The 20211-nt window shown below is 39.6% G+C and overlaps 1 protein-coding gene across 1 annotated transcript; it reads left to right on the top strand.

The window, feature by feature from the left end:
* The first annotated feature begins 526 nt into the window (after positions 1-526).
* On the top strand, positions 527-16691 carry LOC138960403 (uncharacterized). Its single transcript, XM_070332343.1, has 4 exons — positions 527-933; positions 3094-3410; positions 11667-11783; positions 16461-16691. Exons 1-4 carry the CDS (start codon positions 834-836, stop codon positions 16659-16661), a joined length of 735 nt encoding a protein of 244 aa, XP_070188444.1. The 5' UTR covers positions 527-833; the 3' UTR covers positions 16662-16691.
* Positions 16692-20211: the final 3520 nt, after the last annotated feature.

Here is a 20211-nt window from a genome sequence, read left to right as displayed (position 1 = left end):
GCGGAGGCGGAGCGACCGAGATTCATAGGGGGTCCGGGTCCAAAGAAGCCAAATGGGGCTATCTGAGGTTTGAAATTGCTCAATCTGTCTTTTTTTTTCTCCCCCATTTTTGGGGAAGCAAGTTTAAGTTTTTTATGTTACCATTCTCCGGCATGAAAATAACGTTTCAATTTGGAATTTCACCGTACTGACTGCTTTGCCACCAGAACTTGACCATATTAATTTAGACTTTATGCAAATTCCGGCATAATGTGAACTTTCTAATTTAATTTTTGTTTAATGGGCTGGGGGGGGGGGGGGCGGTTGAGCCCCTAACCCCCCCCCCCCTCCCTCGTCCAGCCCTGCTCTGGGGAGTTCATGTCAGAGTTACCGACTTTTTGAAACGCCATGGTCATATGGGTTAGATTAACTCTGTAAACTTGGATCAGAACAGGTGTGGCAGAACGTTTTCTGGAAACAGTACCGATGGTACGCATGGTAACGAATGACAATGCGTCCCGTAACCCGCTCTTAGGCCCCCAAAAAATAGGTCTGTTTACGGTAACATAGGCCAAAAAAATAGGGTCGGTAGGTCGGGAATTTTTTTTTCTCTCCAAAAAACCATATTTTTACGTTATTTTGCAAAAAAAAACAAGATTTTTTTTTCCCCCCAAATGCCAAAAAAAGTCTAGGGTCGCGCGAAAAAAATAGGGTCGGTCGCGTTACCGTAAACAGACCTATTTTTTTTTTGGCCTTATCAATTTTAGTGCGACGTGTGTGTGCAGAAACCTCGTTGTACGGTGAAGGTGTGCACAACAATCCTGCTATGTTCAACACTAACAGTACTATTCGTGATGAGTCAAGTCTTGGATGTCACCCCAAGTCCTCTCTACCTTGTGGGACTTTTCAAGATCCAAGATCTCAATCGACTGTTTGCAGCTCCTCCGGAAACAGGTGTTTTGCTCTCCTGCCTACTACTTTTACAGAATATTATAAGTAGAATAGGTAGACAGAAGTAGAACTCCCGCCCCGCCGCCACCAGCCCCACCACGTGACCACCAACTGACAGCGTCATGTGCCCGTGGTTGGTGCGATCACGAATTATCAGTTTGGTAGCTCAGGGCCGGACTACCGGGGGGGTTATGGGGGTTGCGCAACCCCCCCCCTAGCCTAAACATGTACCTTACTTATTTAATTTTTTTTTTATTATTGCTTATTTTATGCCGTTTCATGCAAGGAGCGACCATTTTCCTATCTCAGAATATGACCTACCCGTCAGCTTCAGGGGGCTTCGCCCCCTGACCCCCACAACGAGGGGGGTGGGGGGTGGGTGTGTTCTAGGGTTTCCGGACCCCCCCCAGCCAAAAAATAAAAATATTGAATGAGGTATGCATTTCTTTATTTTACATTGAGTTTCAATTTTTGGGGTATTAATCAGTGACAAAATCTGCTGCCTGAAACTGGTAATGATCATCCTCAGAATGCACCAGATTGCACCATTTTGCATCCTTTTTTTCAAAATTTTCCGGGGGGGCATGCCCCCGGACCCCCCTAGCAAGCTAGGCGCTTCGCGCCGTCGGCTCGGCGCTTCGCGCCTTCACACCCATATCTTCACAATATACTTTTGAAAAAAAACAGTCATAAAATGAACTGATCCGCCCCTGCCGCCAGGGGGGACATCCCCCTGGGCCACCACTGGCAACCCCCCCCCTCCTCTTTGCCTAGTCCGGCCCTGTAGCTTCATGTGGACAGATGTATTTTTTCAATTATATACAGTGATGGTGTATCACTCTGACTGAAAGCATGTGTAGAATACTCTTGCATCACTGTACATTCAGATTTTAGAGGTTGTCTTGTTCACTGACAAGGCTATTTATGGCTGCCGTTTGCAATCATGGCATCCCACCCAGTGTCTCTTTACATAAAACTCCGAAAGGGGAATAACTCTACAGCATGCGGACTTTCACAATGTCTGCCTGACAATTCTGCTCGTAAGCTCATGCTGGTAATACACTCTAGATTGTGCTTGATTATATGACCCAACACTTAAATCATCAGACAGACCCGATTTCAAAAGAAAGTTATCCATACCAGTGTTGTTGATCATAGTGTTAAACGTATCACTCTATTGCGACTCCATAATATTTCAGTCGACAAACGACTATCATTACGAGCAAACCGGCACTTGGTCCATTTTGCAAAGCTTACCGTGCAGAACATTTAGTCCGGATTGCTCATCTTGAACATCTATAGAATGCTCAATGACCCATGCCCTACATTTCTCGAAACCCTCAGGTTAAGGGGGTAAACCTACCTGGAGTTGCAAAAAAAAGCTTTTTTTTGGAGAACCTACTAGTGTGTGGCATCATTAGAAAGCGAAATCTCTCTATTTTTATTTACAGCCTGAATTTTCAATCAATTCCAATCCAAGCTAGAGCTATGAGGGTTCTAAGCGGGTGTGTTTCACACTGAAAACCCAAAATCCGGTCTCATTTTACTCTTTATTTCAATGCACTCTAAAACTAACTAATTTTAGCATGCAGATTTTCTCCGAAAACGCCACTTGTCAGGGTGTTTTTACACCACAGTTTTCATGCTAGAGCCTGGTAATTTGTACTGGAAATAGATTTTAGCCATAGCTGGATCCTAAACTAGCCAAACTGTAATCAAACAGACAGATCAAAAATATCATAATTTATACTAAGGGGAGATGTTTTTGATTTTTGTTATTAAATTGTGTACATGGCGTTTACTGGTAATAAGCCACATACCTGCTTTTCCCTAGTTCAGGCTCCAGGTAAACTTGTTTTTCATCACTTTTCCAAAGTACAGCTTTCAGGGATAAAAAGTGTAAGAAATATTGTGTAAAAAGTGATACCAACATTTTTTTGTTCGCAAAATGTTATTATTATCTTTTCCTTTTTTTCCCTCATGTTTGTGAAAATCTATCAGCTAACCAATTATTTTCCTGAAAAGCTACATAACTGACATAGATGCCCACCAAATCCCATCAAAATCCACTGAGATGTTACTATGTAGCAAAAATAAACAACAATACACCCAACTTTAGAGTTTATACCCCCTTAAAGTTGTCTCCTAAACTGTTTGATGCAGAAGAGTGCAAACCACACTTCCACGATCCGTTCCACAAATCTGCGATGAAGTACACCCGCATACATCCGCCATTTTCTTGCCACCACAACGAGTCTGGTCTCACCAGAGTGGAAAGGGGAGCAACTCTCATCGTCAACTCAACACTTGTGACGTCACTGAAGGCAACACTGATCAACTGCAGTTATCAGGCAATCTACAGGCTGTCGGAAAACTCCTATAATTTTTCTGCACCACAGGTGTTTGAGGATGAGGTGAAAATTCGGCTAGTGACTGACGGGGTTCGAGTCTGCTGTTATTTGAAAAATGCGACATCTCAGGTAGGAACTGGCACTTTGGCCTGATGTCACTTTTTCAACTTCTTTTTAATGATGATAATAATAATAATACGAGAATTTATAATGCGCACATATCTCACCACAAGGCGACTCAAGGCGACTTAAACGCTTATCTCTAATCATTATTTTTGTTCATTTCATTTTTGTTCCCTTTTTTCAGGGAGCGGGGCGATGACCGTGGGGAAGAGAAACTATGGTTGTCTTCCCCAGGGGGGGGGGGGGGGGGACAACCATTGGGAGCACCTCCCCCCTCCCCACCCCCGTGTTTATAATTGGCTTATTGTCAAGTGAGCAGAAAGACAGACAGACAGACTGGTTAAACCATCTCTGTGTGAATTCGACGCATCAGTTCCATTCAAAATTGCCTGACAGTCGATGCGACAAAAACACTAATGTACAGGGCTCCCCACGAACGCCCGTCCTAGAGGGTCCCGGGACCCCCACTTGTAATGTTTAGAGGGTCCAAGGACCCCCTTAGCAGAGTTTTAGAGGGTCCAAGGACCCCCTTAGCAGAGTTTTAGAGGGTCCAAGAACCCCCTTAGCAGAGTTTTAGAGGGTCCAAGGACCCCCTTAGCAGAGTTTTAGAGGGTCCAAGGACCCCCTTAGCAGAGTTTTAGAGGGTCCATGGACCCCATTAGCAGAGTTTTAGAGGGTCCAAGGACCCCCTTAGCAGATTATTAGAGGGTCCATGGACCCCTTTAGCAGAGTTTTAGAGGGTCCAAGGACCCCTTTAGCAGAGTTTTAGAAGGTCCATGGACCCCCTTAGCAGAGTTTTAGAGGGTCCAAGGACCCCCTTAGCAGAGTTTTAGAGGGTCCATGGACCCCCTTAGCAGAGTTTTAGAGGGTCCATGGACCCCCTTAGCAGAGTTTTAGAGGGTCCATGGACCCCCTTAGCAGAGTTTTAGAGGGTCCATGGACCCCCTTAGCAGAGTTTTAGAAGGTCCATGGACCCCCTTAGCAGAGTTTTAGAGGGTCCATGGACCCCCTTAGCAGAGTTTTAGAGGGTCCATGGACCCCCTTAGCAGAGTTTTAGAGGGTCCAAGGACCCCCTTAGCAGAGTTTTAGAAGGTCCCAAGAGTCCCGGGCCCCCAAACTCCCTATTTACATATAACGCATTGTGATCGCAAATAATGTGATATGAGCTTTGTTTTTTTTTTACTTACCAGAATATTCGAGGAGGCACTTCAACTTTACCAAGTCAAATGCAACACACCTGAACACTTTGTTGTGCGTAAAAAAATGGGATAATTTGTGTTTGCACTTTGACTTAGCTGACGCCTAAAGTCTTAAGAGAATACGGGACGCACGACAGAGGAAATTGAGTTCTTTCTTTTCTTTATTTGGTGTTTAACGTCGTTTTCAACCACGAAGGTTATATCGCCACGGAGGAAATTGAGTGCGTCCCGGGACCCGCTCTTTGTAGGTTTAGTGCGTCCCGGGACCCGCTCTTTGTAGGTATAGTGCGTCCCGGGACCCGCTCTTTGTAGGTTTAGTGCGTCCCGGGACCACCTCCATGAATTTCTAGTACGTGATTTCGGCTTCTAGTGCGTATAGGACGCAGGGACGCGCTCTATGGGGAGCCCTGATGTACGACTTGGTTTTGTCGAAGTGTAATTACTGCTAGTGCTATACTCTTTTGTATGAATGTCCCATTGACATCACTGACACACTCCAGTAAGTGCAAAATGCAGCAGCTAGACGGGTTCTCAAAACACGCATGGATGATCATGCAAAACCACTCATCCGCTCTCCCCAGGTCTTCACAATGGTTAGTACATGTACTTTTATTATTCATGTACCCAATGTGGTTTTGTGTAATAAACATTTGCCTTGCCTTGCCATTACCTTTTTTTTTTTTTTTTTTTTTTCCTTCTTTCTTATTCTTTCTTTCTTTTTCTTTTTCTTTCACTCTCTCTCTCTCTCTCTCTCTCTCTCTCTCTCTCTCTCTCTCTCTCTCTCTCTCTCTCTCTCTCTCTCTCTCTCTCTCTCTCTCTCTCTCTCTCTCACTCACTCCCTAGTCTGTCTTTCTCTGCATCCACTTTCTTTCTCTTCGACTTGTCTGTTTTTTCTGAATTTTGTTCTTCGGAATTTTCTGTCTTCTTCTTTGTTCTTCTTTTTTGCTTCGTCTCTCTCTCTCTCTCTCTCTCTCTCTCTGTCTCTGTCTCTCTCTCTCTCTCTCTCTCTCTCTCTCTCTCTCCTCTCCCCCATACTCTGTCGGTCTCTCTCTCCCCCTCTCTCCCATAGTCTGCCAATCTCTCTCTCTCTCTCTCTCTCTCTCTCTCTCTCTCTCTCTCTCTCTCTCTCTCTCTCTCTCTCTTTCTCTCTCTCTCTCACTGTCTCCTCTCGTTCTATCTTCTCTCTCTCCACCTATTTTTTTTATTTTTATACATTTTGTCCTATATTTTCTTCCGTCATCATTTCTCCTTTTGTTACCTAACGTTTCTTTATTTCAATTTCACAGATAGCAACATATATGCGAGTCACAAGTCAATTATTTTTCTTAAACTTAACTCTTTTTCAAAAATACATCCGATCTCTAAAGGGGTACCGTATCTATAAATACCTATGCACATTTTTGCAATCAAGATCAGCAAATTGACATAGTTTGCTTCAGCGGATGAAATAGAATTCCTTTTAACTAGGCCAAATAGGGCATCCCGCACATCAACATGAATTATTTTTGAACAAGCGGTGAAGAAGGCTTGCCATTACTTGTTACCTATCCAAGCCTGCATTGACTAAAAACAGTACTCTGTCATATTTGTCTCTCTTTAATGGTGTATGTCTATATCTGTACACTATGTTTATACCCCCCACCCCCCACCCTTTATCCGACAGATTCGCTTCCTTGCCGATTCCCGGCTATTTCGCATTCCCCATGTTAGAACTAAAACCTTCGGTCACAGGTCCTTCCTTCCATTCTGCCCTTCAAAACTGGAACTCCTTCCGCATAACATTCGCTACATTGAGTCAACCACTTCTTATAAATCAGCTTTAAAGACCCATCTGTTCAAACTTTATTTATATTCATCAACAAATCTCTGCCTGTCCTAACTGTCTGGAGAAATGGCGAGTGTGTGTGTGTGTGTGTGTGTGTGTGTGTGTATGTGTGTGTGTGTGTGTGTGTGTGTGTGATGTATTTTATGTCAGTAGTAACCGCCCAACACCGCTGAGCAACTGTTCTTGTTTTGATAAGGACCTAACAGTTTGAGTCTTTGAGTGGGGTCATGCCAATACGTCCCAGTACCATTGTGTCCCAGTACCATTGGTTGGAATAGGTCCATATCTGTTGGCCTTTAATTTTCAAATCTATCTAGTTGAGTTTTGTGTACACAAAAATAGCTACACCATTTATAACATTGTGGTGAAAATAAAATGTTCCACCGCTTCTTTTCATTTGCAAGAGAAAAGATCGCAAAATGATTCCAAACAGTCATTGGCTGGGTGAGTGTGACATAATGTGTGTGTGTGTGTGAGTGTGTGTGTGTGTGTCACTGTGTGTGTGTGTGTGGCATGGATATTGTACGACAGAGTAGGTCAGCGAAAGGATGAAAATGAACAGTGGATTTTATAAGTACGGAGTATCTTACCTTATATTATCCGAGTAATTTCAAGCTTCAAGATTGTATAAATTTACGTAGCAATAATGTTGAAGCCTGTATACCTTATGCACTTACTTGACACATTTATTTTTTTCTCTTTTCTATTGTGTTTTGTAAAAAAAAAAAAATTGTTGTTGTTGTTGGTTGTTGTTGTTGATGTTGATGATGATGATGATGACGACGACGAGATGATGATAATGATGATGATTGTGGAGATGATGATAATGATGATGATCGTGGAGAAGAAAAGAAGAACAGCTAGTTGAAGGCCTTTATAATGTTCCTTTTTTTTTTTTAGGCGTGTGTTACTTACAGTACCTGTTTATGTAAAGTAACATAACAGTTTCTCGCTCAATAATATTTAATTCAAGTGTCTTCGATTTATGAATCCAAAAGGAATTTTGATCGCAGGAGGGTTGCAGAGTAATATGTTAAATGTTAAACATGTACATACGAACCAGGATTTTACCAGAATATGCAGTTGTTGATTTTTAAAGATACGGTTGTGTTTGTTCAGTCATTAAACAGGAAGAAAAATGAAATGATTTGTTATTGAAACATCGTCCCATGTAGAACTAGTCTATGTCACTGATTGTGCATGTATGTATATTCTTGCGCGCGCGCGCGCGCGCGCGCGTGTGTGTGTGTGTGTGTGTGTGTGTGTGTGTGTGTGTGTGTGTGTGTGTGTGTGTGTGTGTGTTATGTACGTATGTATGTAGGTGTCTGTGTCTACATTTGTGCGTGTATGGGTTTCGCTATCTGTGTGTCTCGGTGTCTATGTGCTGAAGGTTCGATGACTGGACAGTCAGCCTAGCTTTTCTCAGAAACGGGTTTAAACATCGTCTACTCAGTAAATAAGCCTACAGTCATGTCATGCTCGATTACATACAGTGGAATACAAAGCGGTGTACTGTACTGTTTCGGTATTTTTCTTTGTGTCGAGCACCGCTAAAGCATATATTAATTTTACACTTCGGTTTAGGTTAGCGTGCTTCAGTTCATTTTAAAAGAAAGAACATGGTTACCTCAGAAAACCTGTAAGGAAAGCAAGGAGCGCCTCAAAACAAACAAACTGACATGCAATATCCTTTACAGTTTCTGATTATATCGTGAAGGATTTTTTTCTCCCATGAACAAACATTTATTTATTTATTTATTTATTTTTATTTTTTTCCACTTCACCTCATCTCGACTAACCGGTACACATCTTTTTATTTTATTTTTATTTGTGAAATACTGCTATGTACCGACACAATTTTTATTACAAATCGTGTTGAACGCGTTTTGTAATACAAATTGTGTAATCCGAACACGATTTGTAATAAATTTATTACAAAACGCACTTTTATTACAAAACGTGTCGCTACACTGCTACAGTAACATCTCAGAAATTAAATTCACTAGTATTGGGACCTAATGGTACGGGGACGCAATGGCACGTAATTGTATTGGGACGTAATGGTACTGGGACGCAATGGTACTGGGACCCAATGGTATTGGGACGCAATGGTACTGGGACGCAATGGTACTGGGACGTAATGGTACTGGGACGTAATGGTATTGGGACGTATTGACATGTCTTTGAAGCCCAAAGAAGCTGACAAAGCCTAATTTGCAAACAACTGATTTTCTTGATTTGTGAGCTTCTTTTTAATCCAAACACGTGATATGCATACATTTTTGTTTTATGTCGAGACACCACTTATCACATATTTACACATATGCACACAACTTCCATCCTCATTGCGCACACTCTAAAACTTAACCCTGGTAGTAACAGTTCCAACATGTATTGAACTGATATATATACTCATGTGTATCCACACATCAACAAACTCCCCTGACTGGGGTTCAAAATTCCACTAGCAACAAACTTGCTGCTGTACATTCCCCTTAAGCAAAAAACCCTGACCAGGGTAAAAATGTCCATACATGTAGTACAGCCAAACATTTAGCTGTTCTTTCACACTGAAGCAAAATTCCTCTGACACAGATACAGAGGTTCAAACACAAAACATATTGCTGTTCTGTCAGATTAATACTTTTTGGCATAATCGGGCGCAGAGTGGGGAGATAGACATAACCACAGGCAGTAATTATCCAATTTTGTAAAATCATATTTTAGAAATGCACCCCCTCCGCTTCCCTGTATCCAATTGCCCTCATCTGTACCAGCAAATCAGCAGGCCCCTGGCTGTCTCAGCACTGTTTTGCCCATTACGTACCATACTTACAGAAGTAATCTGGGGGTGTACACCAACCAAATTACTCTGTTTAGCACGCCAACCCCTGGCTCTCACACAGTGAGAAAGACTAGCAATTGATACAGGTGGGTTGATGGTGCAGCCACAGGACCCTCCTCCACTGAACCAGACCACAACAACATGGCCTTTTGTAACGGGCTCAATCCTGGGAGGATCCTGCAGATATCCTTAAAGTTACAGAATAGTGTGTGCTTCTAAGCAGAATAACTTTCGTCTGTGGCCATGTCTATCTTATGCCAACAAATTGCTAGCAATTTACCCCACTTCTGCCCGCACTAATTATACAGTTGAGCTGTCTCTCTAAGGCCTAAAAAAAATAGGTGTGGTTACGGTAACCCGACCTATCCTATTTTTTTGGGCCGACCCTATAACTTTTTATTACATTTGTCAAAAAAAAAAAAAAAAACCCCAAACAAGTAAACGAGTGCAGAAAACGCAATGAAAGCGAAAGCGCCCGAGTCGCACACTTATTTCCCTGTCAAGTAGGTTTAATTTGTACACATTAGAAAAAAAAGTTTAAAAAAAAGTGATTGCCTACCTTCCTACCCTATTTATTTTGGCTATGTTACCGTAACCACACCCATTATTTGTTTTGGCCTAAGTCGGCAACAAAGAGTTTGTTGCTCCACTCGCTGAGGTGTACACCATCGGGGGTGAGGCACCAGCCATCATTGCATATCCCATACTGTATATATATATATATATATGCCACTGGGTCCCCTAAGTTATTTTCTTACGTATACCCGTACGGCTTGTGATTTCCACCTTCCCAGTGTTTGTACCTCCTCCATTGGCATACCATTTATGACAGCTGTAGTGCAGCTCCAATACTGAACGAATGAGAAGAACATCGGCTTAACCCAAATAGGTTGCACCAATTCCAGACAAAATGTTGACACAGTAACATGCTGAATAGGAATAAACCAATTCATAATACAGGAGTACATCGTTCGCCCGACATAACAACATTTAAGATTGAAGCTTAAATGTCTTTATTCAGGGGAAGCTTAAATGTCTTTATTGCACAATGCAATCATGTTTAAATAGGTTAGGGAAAATTCAATTTTAATCACCACTGTAATGATTAAGCTAATCAATAAATTGGAAAGCTTCCAAGCACAAATGAAATCCAATAGTCCGGAGTTAGTCAAAGATTGCTTGACCAAACTTTCAGTTTCAATCTGTTTACCTGAAAAATGCGGGCGTGACAGTGCGCCTCCACTTTCACAACAGTTACAAATCAGAAGTATGTTTGTGTAAGTGGTGGTTACATTATGACTGTGTCATTTTTGTTTGAAAAACATAGGTATTGGTATTATTTATTGATTGTTTGTTTGTTTATTTGTTGCTTAACGTCCAGCCGACTACGCAGAGCCATATCAGGACGAGGAAGGGGTAATGAAGGGGGCCACTTGTCAAGCGATTCCTGTTTACAAATGCACTAACCCATTACTTGTGTCCCAGCAGGCTTTAGTAAAACTAAATTAATACCTACTGGAAGATTACCAGTTTCCAGTATGTTAAAATAGGCTTAACCTATCTACTGCTGGACTTACATCAGAACACTAACAGATTAAACTATACATGAATCGCGAGACAAGCGGAAAGAGAAGAGATTTTTGGAAAAAATACAGGTGAATGAGCAAGAAGGCAGAAAAAAGAAAAGAATTCATGAAGAAAAAGAGAGCATGACAGGAAAGAGGAACCAAAAATCTACCTAACAGCAAACTAGAAAGCTCCTGCGGTTCCAAAAACAGGAGGGGCCTTTAATTTCATAACCGCAGTGCCCCACTGCGGGAATTATTTATTGAGAATGACCCCGTCGCGATATAACCTTGAACGGTTGAAAACGACGTTAAACACCAAATAAAGAAAGAAAGATTGAGAATGAAATTTTGTAATTAGGTAAAAAGAAACACGTTTCTATGATTTTAGTAACCTGGAAGTCAGTCATTTTTTTTAATAAAAGTATATATCATAGAGAAAAAACGTGAAAGAGGTAACAAAATTAAGCACATCTTCTGATAAACAAAAAACAACAACAACAACAACCTAACAGCCGGATATGACGTCATCAAAGGAGGAAAAATGATCTGGGGATATCATCTGGAAGAATGTGCATGTAAAGTTTTATTAAAATCAGTCTGTTTTGGAATCGCTTCACACACACACACACACACACACACACACACACACACACACACACACACACACACACACACACACACACACACACACACACACACACACACAAACACTAACACTAACACTAACACTAACAATAACATGCATTGACACAATTAATCATGTAATGTACCTTTCGCGCTTCGCTGGAGATCCCGCTAAGTACAAATTTCGTGTTGCTTTTCCAGATACAGTTATACGAAAATGTCCACTACATCATGACGGAGAAACCGGAAATCGAAAAGAAACTACAACAGCGCATGCTTGGGCGTCAACAACGTTCAACTTCCGACACAGAGAAATATGTACTTTGTTTTTAACTTTCCGGCTGAATAAAGAATTCTTTGAACAGATATTTTTTCTTTCGAACCATTGCCTTTTTCTGATTTAAATTGTACTGAACCTCACCTACAGTCGTGTTTTTACATTTAGTCAAGTTTTGACTAAATGTTTTAACATAGAGGGGGAATCGAGACGAGGGTCATGGTGTATGTGTGTGTGTGTGTGTGTGTGTGTGTGCGTGTGTGTGTGTAGAGCGATTCAGAGTAAACTACTGGACCGATCTTTATGAAATTTGACATGAGAGTTCCGGGGTATGATGTCCCCGGACGTTTTTTTTCATTTTTTCGATAAATGTCTTTGATGACGTCATATCCGGCTTTTTGTAAAACTTGAGGCGGCACTGTCACACCCTCATTTTTTAATCAAATTGATTGAAAATTTGGCCAAGCAATCTTCGACGAAGGCCGGACTTCGGTATTGCATTTCAGCTTGGTGGCTTAAAATTTAATTAATGACTTTGGTCATTAAAAATCTGAAAATTGTAAAAAAATAAAAAATTCTAAAACGATCCCAATTTACGTTTATCTTATTTTTCATCATTTTCTGATTCCAAAAACATATAAATATGTTATATTTGGATTAAAAACAAGCTCTGAAAATTAAATAAATTAAAAATTATGATCAAAATTAAATTTTCGAAATCAATTTAAAAACATTTTCATCTTATTCCTGGTCGGTTCCTGATTCCAAAAACATATAGATATGATATGTTTGGATTAAAACACGCTCAGAAAGTTAAAACGAAGAGAGGTACAGTAAAGGTGCTATGAAGCACAGCGCAATCGCTACCGCGCCAAACAGGCTCGTCACTTTCACTGCCTTTTGCACGAGCGGCGGACTACGTTCAATTTCATTCTGTGAGTTCCACAACTTGACTAGATGTAGTAATTTCGCCTTACGCGACTTGTTTCGTCTTCAAACAAACCTAAAGTGTACTTCTGTTATATTCTATTTCAATATTAGAAGACATTTTCTTTTCAAAACACAAGTGTTGAAGGGATATGTCGCGAGATACTTTTTCATATACACATGAAGAAAAGAGAGAAGAAGACAAAGAAACAAGTCGCGAAAGGCGAAAATACAATATTTAGTCAAGTAGCTGTCGAACTCACAGAATGAAACTGAACGCAATGCCATTTAGCGCGGTAGTGGTTACGCTATGCTGCATAGCACGCTTTTCTGTACCTCTCTTCGTTTTAGCTTTCTGAGCGTGTTTTTAATCCAAACATATCATATCTATATGTTTTTGGAATCAGGAACCGACAAGGAATAAGATGAAAGTGTTTTTAAATTGATTTGGACAATTTAATTTTGATAATAATTTTTATATATTTAATTTTCAGAGCTTGTTTTTAATCCGAATATAACATATTTATATGTTTTTGGAATCAGCAAATGATGGAGAATAAGATAAACGTAAATTTAGATCGTTTTATAAATTTTTATTTTTTTTTACAACTTTCAGATTTTTAATGACCAAAGTCATCAATTAATTTTTAAGCCACCACGCTGAAATGCAATACCGAAGTCCGGGCTTCGTCGAACATTACTTGACCAAAATTTCAACCAATTTGATTGAAAAATGAGGGCGTGACAGTGCTGCCTCAACTTTCACGAAAAGCCGGATATGACGTCATCAAAGACATTTATCAAAAAAATGAAAAAAACGTTCGGGGATTTCATACCCAGGAACTCTCATGTCAAATTTCATAAAGATCAGTCCAGTAGTTTAGTCTGAATCGCTCTACACACACACACACACACACACAGACACACAGACACACAGACACACGCACATACACCACGACCCTCGTTTCGATTCCCCCTCGATGTTAAAATATTTAGTCAAAACTTGACTAAATATAAAAACAAAAGAAAACAAGTCGCGTAAGGCGAAAATACAACATTTAGTCAAGTAGCTGTCGAACTCACAGAATGAAACTGAACGCAACGCAACACAGCAAGACCGTATACTCGCAGCATCGTCAATCCACCGCCCGTGGCAAAGGCAGTGCCAGTGGAATTGACAAGAAGAGCGGGGTATTCGTTGCGCTGAGAAGGATAGCACGCTTTTCTGTACCTCTCTTCGTTTTAACTTTCTGAGCGTGTTTTTAATCCAAACATATCATATCTATATGTTTTTGGAATCAGGAACCGACAAGGAATAAGATAAAAGTGTTTTTAAATTGATTTGGAAAATTTAATTTTGATAATAATGTTTATATATTTAATTTTCAGAGCTCGTTTTTAATCCTAATATAACATATTTATATGTTTTTGGAATCAGCAAATGATGGAGAATAAGATAAACGTAAATTTGGATCGTTTTATAATTTTTTATTTTTTTTTTACAATTTTCCGATTTTTAATGACCAAAGTCATAAATTAATTTTTAAGCCACCAAGCTGAAATGCAATACCGAAGTCCGGGCTTCGTCGAACATTACTTGACCAAAATTTCAACCAATTTGGTTGAAAAATGAGGGCGTGACAGTGCCGCCTCAACTTTCACGAAAAGCCGGATATGACGTCATCAAAGACATTTATCAAAAAAAAGAAAAAAACGTTCGGGGATTTCATACTCAGGAACTCTCATGTCAAATTTCATAAAGATCGGTCCAGTAGTTTAGTCTGAATCGCTCTACACACACACAAACACACACACACAGACACACACACGCACATACACCACGACCCTCGTCTCGATTCCCCCCTCTACGTTAAAATATTTAGTCAAAACTTGACTAAATATAAAAAGAACAAGTCGCGTAAGGCGAAATTACTACATTTAGTCAAGCTGTCGAACTCACGGGATGAAACTGAACGCACTATATTTTTTCACCAAGACAGTACAGCTTCGTCAATCCCCGCGAGAAGGATATCGCTCACTTCCCAGTGCAAAACGTAGTGATATTGACACGCCAGATTAGTGCGGTAGCGTATTGCGCTAAGCAGGAAAGCGCGCTTTTCTGTATTCTTGTTAACTTTCTGAGCTGGTTTTGAATACAACCTATCATATCTATATGTTTTTGGAATCAGGAAATGATAAAAAATAAGATGAAATCATTTTTGGATCGATTTCTTAAATTTTAATCGTAAGACTAATTAATCTATTTTTGTTAATTGTGATCACATTTTAAGAGTAAACATGACATATATGTATATATTTTTAGATTCAGAATGTGATGAAGAATACGATGTAATCAATTTTAAATCTGTTTGCGAAAAATCGATTTTAATGACAACTTTAATGAGCAAACTCATAAATTAAATTTTAAGCTCCCAAGCTGAAATGCAATACCAAAGTCCGGGCTTTGTCGAAAATTACTTGACCAAAATTTCAACCAATTTAGTTGAACAATGAGAGCGTGACAGTGCCGCCTCAACTTTCACGAAAAGCCGAATATGACGTCATAAAAAACATTTATCAAAAATATGAAAAAAACGTCTGGAGATACCATACTCAGGATCTCTCATGTCAAGTTTCATGAAGATCGGTCCAGTAGTTTTCTCTGAATCGCTCTACACACACACACACACACACACACACACACACACACACACACATACACCACGACCCTCGTCTCGATTCCCCCCTCTATGTTAAAACTTGACTAAATGTAAAAAGAAAGATAACGAAAGAAAAAACAAGTCGCGCAAGGCGAAAATACAATATTTAGTCAAGTAGCTGTCGAACTCACAGAATGAAACTGAACGCAATGCAACGCAGCAAGACCGTATACTCGTAGTCCACCGCTCACGGCATAGGCAGTGAAATTGACAAGAAGAGCGGGGTAGTAGTTGCGCTAAGAAGGATAGCACGCTTTTCTGTACCTCTCTTTGTTTTAACTTTCTGAGCGTGTTTTTAATCCAAACATATCATATCTATATGTTTTTGGAATCAGGAACCGACAAGGAATAAGATGAAAGTGTTTTTAAATTGATTTGGACAATTTAATTTTGATAATAATTTTTATATATTTAATTTTCAGAGCTTGTTTTTAATCCGAATATAACATATTTATATGTTTTTGGAATCAGCAAATGATGGAGAATAAGATAAACGTAAATTTGGATCGTTTTATAAATTTTTATTTTTTTTTACAATTTTCCGATTTTTAATGACCAAAGTCATTAATTAATTTTTAAGCCACCAAGCTGAAATGCGATACCGAACCCCGGGCTTCGTCGAAGATTACTTGACCAAAATTTCAACCAATTTGGTTGAAAAATGAGGGCGTGACAGTGCCGCCTCAACTTTCACGAAAAGCCGGATATGACGTCATCAAAGACATTTATCAAAAAACTGAAAAAAACGTCTGGGGATTTCATACCCAGGAACTCTCATGTCAAATTTCATAAAGATCGGTCCAGTAGTTTAGTCTGAATCGCTCTACACACACACACACACACACACACACACACACGCACACACATACACCATACCCTCGTTTCGATTCCCCCTCGATGTTAAAATATTTAGTCAAAACTTGACTAAATATAAAAAAGAGAAAAGGGACGAAAGAAAGAAAGAAAGAACAAAGGGCTATCTTGACGGAGGATTTACCTCAGCTCTCTTTTTGCATTCTGTCTCTCTCCTTTATCTATGCATTAATCAGTTTATTCTGTTCTTTCTCCCAGAGAACGGGAAAAGCCATCCCGAGCTACATGAACGTATTGATAGTGGGGATTGACAGTGTCTCTCGGTTCAACATGATACGAACCATGAACCGCACACGGCGCTTCCTTCTGACACGACTTCACGCTGTGGATTTTGTCCACTATAATAAGGTACCATGCAAATATTATATGCCTGTATATGAAATTAACTGTTTGGTGTGAACACCTTTCGCTACGTCCACCCATTACTATTCTTGTATTGTTGAGATGGTTAAAAAAAAAAAGAAGCAGACAGATGTTCAATTAACTGTTTTGTGACTTCAGGAGCCTCAGATGATACGTCACGCGGTAATGTCCAAGAACAGTGTCCCAAATTCAAGGAAGCTGTGGCAATTTACCACACTTTGTGTTGAAACTGAAGGAAAATCACTTAAAAGCCCCAGTATGTCTCAAATGGTTTACAAAACGATTTAAATCTTTTAATAAAAAAAGCAGTTCTAACCTTATGGAACACACCTACAATAGCATTTAATAGCATTAAATGAAACAGTTCGTTTGAATTGCTATTTCGCTCGCGTGAACCACACACCAGATTTCGTGGTTTATATAACCCCTGAGCCATCGTGAACCCGTGTGATCCAGTTTCCTTTTTTCCCACAATTTAGTCGTCAGTTTGTGATTTCAATGCGACTGGCTGTATCTGCAATAGCACGTTATTGTGTACCTCTGATTCTAAACCGCAACAAACGGCTACGAGTCACACGAATTTGTCGGCGGCGCCTGGCTTCAAAGAAAGCGAGCGCTATGCAGAAAAATCGTCTGCTTTGAGACACGACCTTTCGTGACCCTGCTTCCGGGCTATCTTTTTTAAAACTTTCAAAACTTCAAATTGTGCTGATCTTGTCTTGATGAAAAAATAAATCTTTTATGATTTAAGAATGTTTGTGTTACAAGCTGTCAAATCATTATTTAGATTTTAAAAGTTAGTTCTAGCGCCAAAACGAGGAGCCTGATTGTAGATCAGACGGTCCACGAAAATAAATTCTTTGAAAATGTCTCACTCTCGACGGAAAGCAGCCAGGATGTTCCCGTTCGGTGAGCGTTCAAATGGAAGGGTGTTTGTACTGTGTGTAAAAGCCGGACAGTATCTGTGATGGTTTTTGGGAGGCTTACTGTGCCTTTAACCTCGTGGATTTTTCCTTTTAGAAAAAAATCTCCTTTTGCTCGCATTTAAATATCTTCCAAAAAAGCAGCTCCTGTAAACCTCGTACGACACAGCAAGCCATGTAATATTGTCTATTTATTTTTGCGTGATGTGGATTCTGAGTATTCTTGTTTATTGCAACTGAGTGTGATGTAATGAGTTAATTTTGCTACCTTAAATAAGTTCTGTCATGGACGGGGGCTGGTTAAAAAAAACCACGCCATTGCTAACATTATTGCCCTCGTCAATAAAAATAATCTTCTTTTATTTTATTTTATTTTATTTTTTCTCTCTCTCTCTCCATTATCATCATCATCATCATCATCATCATCATCATCATCATCATCATCATCATCATCATCAAAAACAGCAGCAGCAGCGACAGCAGTGTCATCTTTTTTCTTTGCTTCGCTTGTTTGTTCGTCTCAATGACAGATTGAAAGAAAAGGCCTAACCTTAGATATCAATCCTTGTAAAATAAAGTTAATTTCAGTACAGTACAGTTCAGTTCAGTTCAGCTCTCTCTCTCTCTCTCTCTCTCTCTCTCTCTCTCTCTCTCTCTCTCTCTCTCTCTCTCTCTCTCTCTCTCGCTATGCGACACCTGGTTGTCTGCAACAAACCGATCTGAAATCAGTGGTGCTGTGTTTCTCGACTTTAAAAAAGCGTTTGATCTTGTTGATCATTCAATTCTATTGAAGAAATTACAGTTGTAAGTCAGAAACAGTTCAGTGTGTAACTTCTTTGCTTCCTATTTACATGACAGATCTCAATATACTGTAAAATATCTACTGAGGAGACTGTGAAATGCGGGGTGCCTCAAGGTTCAGTGCTTGGGCCGATCTTGTTCTGTCTGTATATCAATGATCTGCCACTGCACATATCTGATAGTAATGTAAGAAGTGATTTTTTTGCTGACGATTCTTTTCTTCATGCAAGTGGAAAGTCTGTTCCAGTAATAGAGTCCTCCCTTCAAACAGCTTTAAACGATGTAAATAACTGGTGTAGTGCTAATTCTATGCTTGTCCATCCAATAAAAACTAAAAATATGGTAATTGCAACCAGACAAAAACACCAGATTTCACCACTCAAACTAAATCTCACTATTGGTACGCAATCAATTGAACAAGTTCAACAGCATCGCGTTTTAGGGGTAATTATTGATTGTGAATTCAAGTGGCAGGCACAATTACAGCATATTTGCAAGAAAGTAGCCAAGAACGTTTTTCTCCTATCCAAGTTGAAGCAATTTACGGACAGAAGGACTCTGGAAATGTTCCACCATGCTCATGTAATGCCTCACATTAATTATGTTTCGACGCTCTGGGATGGCAGCAGTGATGTCCACTTGAAAAAGTTAGACTCTCTCTATCGTCGCTCGGCCAAACTCATCGTAAAGGACAATGCCTCAACAGATATGAAATTAAAAATGCTTAACTTTCTTCCACTGGAAAAGCATCTCAAGTTAAACAAAGCCATTTTCATGCATAAATTGTATTACGGTAAAGTGCCGATTTACATTACATCATTATTTAATAAAGCTACCCACAGATATGGGTCGGTCAACTTGATCCCACCGATTCCACGAATTGTCCTGTTTAATACCAGTCTTGCCTTTTCGGGTACTTCAGTTTGGAATTCACTTCCATCATCCTTTAAGCACTTAAAGTCATTAAAAAGTTTTAAAAAATGCGTTGAAAACCACTTAATGTCTGAGTAGTTTAACGCCTTTTGATTTACCACACTTAGTATTACGTCAAAGATATGCTGTGCATTGTATATTTTGAACATATTTTTGCTGTACTATTGCTACATGTTCGATTGCTACCAGCTTGTATTTATAATTACCTGCATAGTATGCATTTGATTTTATAAATAACCACATATGTATGCTCTTCATGCCTTATCTTCATCATCATCATCATCATCATCATCATCATCATTATCATCATCATCATCATCGTCATCATCATCATCATCGTCATCTTTATTATCACGTGCTGAAGTTTTCCGACCTCCTTTTGTTGGTTAACTTTTTAACTTTTAAATTTTTTAATTATATAATTGTGTGTCTATGCGTCCCAAGGACAGATTGTAAGAAAAGGCGTAGCCTTAAATCTTAATCCTTGTTAAATAAAGTTCAATTCAATTCAATTCTCTCTCCCTCTCTCTCTCTCTGCTGTTCAAACTAGTCAAGCCTTCTCTGGCTCTATGGTGTGGAACTCCATTCCGTCTGTAATAAGATCATTAACCTCACTAAAGAGTTTTAAACAAGCTCTGCATAATCATTATATGTCTACCTAGATGGCTATATCTAGTCTTAACATGTGCAAGTAGCTGTCAACAATTGGCAAAGCTTTATGAATTTCAAAAATATGTTCTTTATTACATGTATTATGTGGAATTTATGTTTCGATTTTCCATCATCATCATCAACATCATCATCATCATCATCATCATCATCATCATCATCATCATCATCATCATCTTCATCATCATCATTTACACCATATAATCATTGTAAGCATTAGTGTAAAGTGTAAAGGGTACATCACGAAGCGTCCCGGTACC

Source organism: Littorina saxatilis, linkage group LG1 (genome assembly GCF_037325665.1).
Source record: "Littorina saxatilis isolate snail1 linkage group LG1, US_GU_Lsax_2.0, whole genome shotgun sequence".
Lineage (NCBI taxonomy): Eukaryota > Metazoa > Mollusca > Gastropoda > Littorinimorpha > Littorinidae > Littorina > Littorina saxatilis.
This window is presented reverse-complemented; position numbering and strand designations above follow the sequence as displayed.